The following is a 9,089-nucleotide window of genomic DNA, read 5'->3' on the forward strand; positions in this document are numbered from 1 at the left end:
AGAGTGCTAGCCTTGAGCTGAAGAGCTGAGGGACAGCGCCCAGGCCCAGAGTACAGGCCCCACGACCGGACCCCCCCCCCAAAAAAAAATAAAATACATTTGTCAAAGTACCTTAGCTAATTTTTGTTAACCTTGTTAGAAGAAAATGTCACAAATTTGAGTTTAAAATATAAATCTATATAATTATAGTGCTATTTAATCTGCTTTTTATATTGGAATTTTAAGTAAAACTGTTTAAAGTATGGGTTTGTGCTATTCTGTCTGAAAATTTCTAGGCAACTAAATGTAAAAAAATGACTTGGTTTGAGTTTCAACTTAAATTTACTTCCTTAACCTGCATATTTGTATGTACTACTTATCAGATGTAACAGATACAAATTTTCAGTACGTATTAAGGCTAATGACAGAAGGGAATCACAGATATTTGAAAGAGAACCTTTAGAAGAGATAACCACCATATAGGCCCCTTCATACTGCAACGATCAATTTTGTTAATGATGTCCCCTTCCTGACAATAATTACATGAGTTGTAAGGTAACATTTCTTGATGGAAATCAAAGTCAGTATTTTGCATCATGGTTATCACTGATGCAGAAGGCTCATAATAGAAAAAAGATCATTTAGAACATCACGAAACTTTTAAATTTTATGTTGACAGAATATTTACAGTATTAGTTTTTCAAGAGTACTGAAATAAAGTTCTGAATAGTTCTGTAAGTTGGAGTCCTACCCAAAGTATTCTCCAGTTCCTAGAAACCAAATGTGTGAGTTGGTCCTAACAAACTATGTAAAATGTCGTGTATTACTCTCTTATGGTAAGGTTTAGTTTGAGCAGAAGGCTACCTAGCTACATTTCCTAGCTCCCCTTGTAGCCAGACCTGATCTGAATATTAACAACTGCAGGCCTAGTTCCTCTCCCCATGGGCTAGGAGTGGTAGTAAGCCAACACTTCTCAATACAAATACAATCAATCCTGGGCACAGCAGATGACCAGAAGAGAAGAGACAGGTCTTTAAGCTGAGCTCTGGACCACGTACCAGCTTAGACTAGAATTAAACTCCAAGGTATTCACCTAAGACATTTTTACTTGCATTTTATTAAAGCAACTAAAACAACAGTTACATTTTTGAAAAAAAAAATCAAAGTAAGTTTCTTTCTGGTGTTACTAGGGTTTGACTTAACATACTTGCTAGACAAGGGCTCTACCACTTGAGCCATGTGCTTAGCCCACAGTAAATTTTTATTTTAGTTAAGAATATATAGAAGTGTGGCTGGTATAGACTGAATATTGGAGTCTCTCTAAGATTTATGTTAAAGCCCTAATAGCCAGTGCAGCTGTGTTTAGAGATGAGGGCTCCAAAGAAATAATTAAGGTTAAATAAGGTCACAGGCTGTAGCCCTCATCAGATAGGATTAATGTTCTTACAAGAAACAGCAGGCCACTCTCTCAAGCACATACCACACCAAGGCCACATGTAAGCCAGAAAGAGAGCTCTGGCCAGAAACTGATTTTGTTTGGGTCCTGACCTGGGACTTTAGCTGAGAAAAGAGATTTCTATTGTTGAAGCCCCCAATTCTATGGTATTTGTTGGGATAATCGAATAGACTAACATGATGGCTTTTTTATATTTTGAAAGCCACCACAACGTTTTAGGATCTTTTCTCTTTGGTAGTAATTACAACAAGAGTTAGCCAAATACATTTGGCTTAGTCAGTGTTAGCTTATTCTACTACCCCTAACTTACAGGGAGGAGAAAGTAGAAGTCAGTGGCTTTACATTGTGGCTTCCCTGGTCTGACTTCCTAGATCAGAACAGAAAGAAGGAAATATCTAGACATATTACAAAGTTCCCACAGAAATCAGTAAAACTTAAAGAGGAAGAAATAAATGGGTATATATCAATCATGGATATTCTAACTTAATTTAAAGAAAGATTTTAAAAGTCAGTTAGACTACGTATATGTGAGTCATAAAACATTAAATTTATGATTGGTGTTTGTAGCCAATGTTTGGACTTACAATTTATTTATTTATGTCGGTCATGGGGCTTGAACTCTGGGCCTGGGTGCTACCCCTCAACTCTTCAGCTCAAGGCGAGTGCTCTACCATTTGAGCCACAGGGCCACTTCCAGTTTTCTAGTGGTTAACTGGAGTCTCACAGACTTTCCTGCCTGGGCTGAGTTTGAACCACAATCCTCAGATATCAGCCTCCTGAGTAGCTAGGATTATAGGCGTGAGCTACCAGCACCCGGCTTGGACTCTGAATTTATTATACATATAAAAGTAGATATTATTTTGTTATTTTAAATATAATTTTAACATTTATTTTACTTTTTTTATTATTTTATTTAGTGTGTGTATGTAGAGGAGATCAGCAATACCATGGCCTAAACTCAGGACCTTGAGCACTCATTTAGCTTTCTTGCTCTAAACATGAACTATACTTTCAGTCAATTTTGTTTCTAGTTCTGGAATCCCAAATAATAATACTGCATCTTAAGGAAAGAGAAGATATCACTTTAGTTCAAGAACCACTAGGAGCCAAGCGATGGTGGGTCACACCTGTAATCCTAGGTATTTAAAGGCTAAAATCTGAGGATAATTGTCTGAAGTCAGCCTAGGCAGGAAAAGTCCATGAGACTGTTATCTCCAATTAACCCACCAAGAAGCCAGAAGTGAGCTGTGGCTCAAGTGATAAAACACCAGCCTTGAATGAAAAAGGAAAGGAACAGTACAGGACCTAAGTTCAAGCTGTAGTATTGATAAATATACATACACGAACCAGTAGGGTCATGAGTTGAGGGTTACTAATAAAAGACTCATTTGGACTGACATTAAAAGCAGATAATTAATACCACAAAATAACTTCTGAAAGGTCTAGAAGTTCTTCCCTTAATTTCTCTTAAATTCCAGATTTTTGTTTTTGTATGAACTACATACTCATATCTAATTTATTCTTTTGATGTGATGCTTTGTCTCTAGAACAAATGTCATTTTGAGACCTTATGGAGTGTTCATCTTTCAGTATAAATGACTTCATTAGTTTTTGAAAAAAGTCTGTAAATAGCATAGATAATAGGGTGCAGGGAAAGCAATGTAGCCTCAAAAGACAGAACGGCATGGTATAGGGACCGTCAAAATGGAAGGCAAGACCAAAGGAAAATATTCTTAGGAAAGGAACATAAAGGTTGAATTATCTATGTGCATCTGATCATATAAAATAATATTTATCAAAATGAACTCCAGGGAATGGAAATGAGTTTTTTTTCTTTGATGATGTTTTTTATTTTCTTTTTGTCTTGTTTGTTCATTTGTCTTTGGAGAGTAAGAGAAGGCATACAAATTATGGGACAAAGGATGAACAAATGCAGCAGTGGTACTTACTAGACACTAAGCTGAAAATGAACTACATAACTTGTGGGTGGGGATAAGAGGGAAAAACTAGGAAAGAGCAAGGAAGGGGTGATAAAAAGAAATATACTCTTTATCTGCCTTATCTAAATGTAACCCCTCTGTTCACCACCTTTATAATAATAAACACATAAAAAAGGGAAAGCCAAGGTGAAATATCAACATCATAATTCCAGACTAACTTATCCTAGTAAAATTCAGATATTTTCCCAATGCCATTCCAATGTCTAAATACATAATTTCAGTGAAAATAATCTGTTTCATAAAAATATTTTCCTACTTTATTATACAGTATCAACTACACTTAAGCATAAACACAATGTCCAGATTTCCTCCTATTAACTGATACAACTAAAAACTTAAGCTATATCATGTTAGAATTCTCATTTTAAATCTCCAGAGATCTGAATTTGTATTTATGATGATGCAACTTTTTGAAAGAAAAGAATTAAAATGTTCCACATAAAAACTATAACTTCTATAGTCAATTTATCCAACTTACCTGCCAGTGTCCAGGTCTTGGTAACAGCCTGTCCTGAGTGTTGTGGTAACAGGGATTAGAACCTCGTTAAGAATAATGTAAGAGAACTTTGGGTTCTATAACTTTGGATGGTTTGATACTGCATTCATTTGCATTAAAGTGAAAATACCAGTCCTCAGAAGCAGCTAAATGCTTTTCTTCTTATTGTGTTAGTGAGTTTTTGACCAAAAAGGATTAAAGAGTTTATTATTAAACAGGTAGATTGTGATCCAGACATACACTCATGTAGGAAGTAGGACCCTATGCAAAAAATCACCAGAGGAAAAAGGGGCTGGAGGTGTGGCTCAGCAATAAAGTACCTGTTTAGTGAGCATGAAGCCCTGAATTCAAAGCCCAGTAATGCCAAGAAAAACAAAGAAAAGATAAATTCATGTCTATTTTTTGAACAGTTAAAACAATGTAAAGGTTTCCCAAAATACATGAAGTAATCCCCAAAGTTTGGTGTTACTGTAAATGGAGACTCCATTATAAACAGAATGAAGCAATGAAAAATGTACTGTGGTTTTCTAGGAATAATCACTTTCTTAAATGTACACATGTCTTCCTACCTGAAGGCTTGTAGAGACAGAACTGCCATGATCCGAGTCATTTTGCACAGGTGGAAGGGAGTATCTGTCCTCATCTGATGACATTCTACACAAACATTATGAAACAGTAGAAGTTGACTTTAGTTTTATCCCTTGGTATTCAAACAAAAATAATTAAAAAAATTTTTTTAGTTGTTTAAGCTTCCTTTATTTTGCAAGAAAACAATATGTTTTTAAATGACTATTTGATTCTTGGCCAGGAAAAAATTCATTTCACAAAAATGACATTTATGAATGGTCTAATAAAATGCTTTTTAAATACATATAAATCCAATAGCTCTCTACTATAAACAATTTTCATATTATATATGAAAACAATCATTCATTCAACATTGAGTACCTATAGGCAAAATTGGCTGCGCAAGGAAAAAAAAATAGTTGAAACACTCAATCTCAACATAAGTGAGTTTATAATGCAGTCAAGGAGATGGGATAAATACATGAAAGATTAAAATGCTTTGGAAGAAAATCCCTAATGGTATGTTGAGGAAAGATGTTGTGATCACTGTTGTTGAGTGTGCGGCAACTTGGAGACTGTACTTTCAAGTGACACAGTACATCAAGAGAGACTGAACTCAGGAAACTTACCTTTTGACAATATTGCTTTAAGCAAAAGTAAGGTTAATAAGAACAACAGATTCACATTGTGTTCATAGATTATTCAAAGTTCTAAGGACTCCCAAACTAATTTCGAAGATGAATAACGACTCTTCAAATTATCTGGACATGAGTTAGTTACATGTTAGAACACTAAGAAAGACTTATAAAATGAAGTTGCTTCTTTGAAAGGCTTTAAAATCAGTACAAAAGGCAGTTATATATACACATACTATATTATATATCTGATCACTTATATAGTATTTTGTATAGTATATATGTGTATATATGTATATATAATTTATATTTCATGTGTGTGCTAATTCTGGGGCTTGAACACAGAGCCTGGGTACTGTCAATGAGCTTTTGTGCTCAAAGCTAGCACTCTACCACTTTAGCCACTGCCCCACTTTTAGCTTTTTGGTAGTTAATTGGAGACAAAAGTCTCATGGATTTTCCTGCCCCAGCTGGCTTCAGACCATGAGTCTCAGATCTTAGCCTCCTGAGATTCTAAGATTACAGGTGAACCACTGGGGCCCAAGGAAGTAGACATTTTCATGGGAGGTGATTGTATAGGGGAAAGGAGCCAAAGATTTTACAGAAAAGATGGTCCTGAGATCTGAAAGATGAGCATGTTTCTATCCTGAGATGAGCCAAAGAGAAGGATATTCTAGCAGAAAAGCAGCACAAGCAGATATGTGCAAAGCATGTATGCTAAAGACAGCAAGAAGCTGCTATGGTAAGACTTGCTAAGAAGGAAATGACAAGATAAGTCAAAGTCAGATCATGGAATATTATTTTGTCATATTAAAAAGTTTGGTCTTTTTCTAGAAAGATCTTTAGATTCCAATGTGTGCTTTGAGATGATAACTCCTATAATGTTAAGGACTACTGTTGTGAGAAAATAATTGAAAACATAACCCCTTACACCTAAAGGGCAAACAAAGCTGTGCATGGTGACATACATCTTGAATCCCAGTATATATAAGGCAGAGACAGAGGATCTTAAATTCCAGGCCAACCTAGGCTGGGTGGGGAGGAGGAAAGTCAGAATGAATTCTGTCTTGCATTTGACAATCAGGAAGTTGCTGTGACATCTGCTTGAACAATTTTAGTTGAAGTTGAGACAGGTCTCAAAGACAGTGGGCTGAAAATAAATGGCCATAAGTAAACTGAAGTAGAAAGGCTCTACATAGGAGAAAGTGCAATATTGGAATGGAAACACAGGGTACAGCTACATTGTGGGAAGGAAATTTCTTTTTTTTTCAGTAATATTACTGTGCAAACAAAGGATAAGTAAACTAATCTCCACCTGACAGTCTTTACTTAAGCCAATTAAGGAGGATAAAATAAGCATTTATCTGTAACAAGGACTGGCTGCTTCCATAACTTCAATGCTACAACTGTGGTATCTCAGTCCATTTAGCTTGTCATTCACAGCTTCCTTTAAGATTTGTTTACAGACCTGGTAGGTAACGGAGTGAAGTGATACTGATGATTTTAAAAAAGATCCTCCCCACCCCCCACACCAAATGAGTTAAGTATGTGATCTCAAAACTTGTTTCTTAAATATGGATACTGCAGACATGAAACAGTTGTTTTGTTTTTTTTTTTGGTAAAATATTCTGTCTGCCATCCTCCCTGCTTTGTGGGTGATAAGGTATAAAAAGTAATTGGAAACTCTGCAACAGTAAGCATCCCCTTACTGTCTCTAGGTTCAGAAACCAAACAGGAAGATGAAACTCGCTTTACTCCTCCCAATTTTCACATTCTCTAACCTATTAGAAAGCACAGATAAAAAGCCTGGGGTGATTCGCTGGGCCAGAGATGCCACGTCTGGGTGATTAAATGGCTGACAAAGGAAAAGGGCTCTGGAGATTCAGTGTTAGCTCCAAGAAGCAGAGGAAGAGTGAAGGAAAGGTGCAAACTCGCTGCAGGGCGACCTCCCCTGGGCCCTCACAGGTCCGGCTGCAGCAGGCCCAGGAGAGGGGGCAGGTAGCCCCTCCCCACAGGATCGGAAGCAGTTGCGATTAAGCATTCCTCCCCTCACCAGGCAATGCAATTCTGTTTTCACCGTGAATAATAACACACACCTGGTTAGACGTGAGCGTAAATTCCCTGTGAAATTTACAAATGCACACAACGTACTCGGCTCACGCGTGGCTCGGTCGTGGCTGTTCTTACTTAGCACCCAGCACTCCGGCCTTTCCCCCCACCGTCCGGCACGGCCGGGATTCCCCCGAGCCAGGGGAAACCCGCTGCAGCACCCCGGCCAGCGCTGCGGGGCCGCCGGGGCGCCGCTACCCACCTTCTCCGCTCTCGTCCCCGCTTCCGTCCAGGCCGCGCGGCGCCACCGAGACCACAGCAAGCCCGGGGCTACCTGAGCAACAACCTGACAGTTTCAAACTGCAGGGACGCATCAAAAACAGCTTTGTGCATTGGCCCGCGAGCTCAGCAACCTACCATTTGATTGGTCCAGGCGAAGTGGGCGGGACTTGTGGCGACGGGCAAGCCGGAATTAGGAGATTTAAGAGGGCCTGACCGTTCGGAGGGGGCGGGGTCTCAGGAAGCCCCGCCCGCTCACGGGAACCTCTTAGCTGAGTTCCTGCCTGGGTTGCAGAGCTGGCCAGAAGGCTGTTAAGGTAGTGGGTAGATGGCTTTCAACCACGCAACAGCCTGGCTGTGAGTCTTAATTATTTAGTCAGTGTAAGAATGAACTTTACCCACTCTGAGGAGTTTTCTGTTTGTTTTTTGTTTGTGTCAGTTGTGGGGCTTGAACTCTGGGCCTGGTCGCTGTCCCTCAGCTCTTTAGCTCAAGGCGATTGCTCTACCACTTGAGCCACAGCGCCACTTCCGGTTTTCTAGTGGTTTATTGGAGATAAGAGTCCCACGGACTCTCCTGCCTGGGCTGGCTTTGAACTCCTGAGTAGCTAGGATTCTAGGCGCCCGGCGTCTTTTTTTTTTTTTGGTGGTCCCGGGGCTTGAATTCAAGGCCTGGGTGCGGTACCTGAGCTCTTTCCCTTAAGGCTAGCGCTCTACCACTTTTTAAAAAATAAATTATTTTCTTGTAAAGATGCTGTACTGAAGGGTTACAGTTGCATCAGAAAGGCAATGAGTGTATTTCTTGACGAGCATTGTTACCCCTCCTTTGTTTTTCTCCTACTATTCCCCCCCCCATTTTGAGCCACAGTTCCATTTATGAATTTATGGTGGTTAATTGGAGATAAGAGTCTCATGGATTTTACTGCTCAGTCTGGCTTTGAACCACTGTCCTCAGATACCACCTCCCTGAATAGGATTACAGGCATGAGCCACCAGTGCACAGCTTTTGGAGGTGGTTGTGTGTGTGTGTGTGTGTGTGTGTGTTAGTCCTCGAGTTTGATCTTGGGCCTGGGCACTGCCCCTGAGCTTTTTTTTGCTCAAGCCTAGTGCTCTACCACTTGAGGCACCGCTTCACTTGTACTTTTGGGTGGTTAATTGAAGATAAGAGTCTTATAGAATTTCCTACTAGGTCTGGCTTCAAACCTACTGTCTTCGGATCACAGCTTCCTGAAAAGCTAGGATTATAGGCCTGAGCCACTGTTTTCCATTCAAAATTTACTTGTCTTTTTTGTAGTTCCTTAGGCTGCCCTTTGTTTCTCCAGGTAACAAATAGATGACATAGTAATCTCCCCAAATAAGAGAGGCAAAGCCTTTGGAACTCTTACTCCTTGTGAATTTAAGAACAGTGGCCTTCTGTAAACAATATCCTTGTTTTTCTCAGTCAGAAAAGGGCCTTGATATTTCAACCATCTTCAGGTGGACAAATGGCTCATAATACATGTCTCCAAACAGAACTTCTGTAGCTAGACACATACAAAAAGAAGGATTGCTTCAATACATATAAATGGAGGCAGAGAAGAGGAAGGCAAAAGCACAGTGTAAGTGGCAGATAGCAGTGTGTTGGTCTACAT

General features: G+C 39.3%; 1 protein-coding gene across 1 annotated transcript in view; it reads right to left on the reverse strand.

Moving 5' to 3' along the window:
• The window catches only part of Poc5 (POC5 centriolar protein), a 40,207-nt gene extending 32,670 nt beyond the window's left edge, over window positions 1-7,537 (reverse strand). Inside the window, 2 exon segments of the mRNA XM_013025299.1 lie at window positions 4,501-4,585; window positions 7,445-7,537. Of these exon segments, the coding sequence (XP_012880753.1) occupies window positions 4,501-4,584 (84 nt within the window). The 5' untranslated portion in view covers window position 4,585; window positions 7,445-7,537.
• Between the last annotated feature and the right edge of the window lie 1,552 nt (window positions 7,538-9,089).

Source organism: Dipodomys ordii, unplaced genomic scaffold (assembly GCF_000151885.1).
Source record: "Dipodomys ordii isolate 6190 unplaced genomic scaffold, Dord_2.0 Scaffold83, whole genome shotgun sequence".
Taxonomy (NCBI): domain Eukaryota; kingdom Metazoa; phylum Chordata; class Mammalia; order Rodentia; family Heteromyidae; genus Dipodomys; species Dipodomys ordii.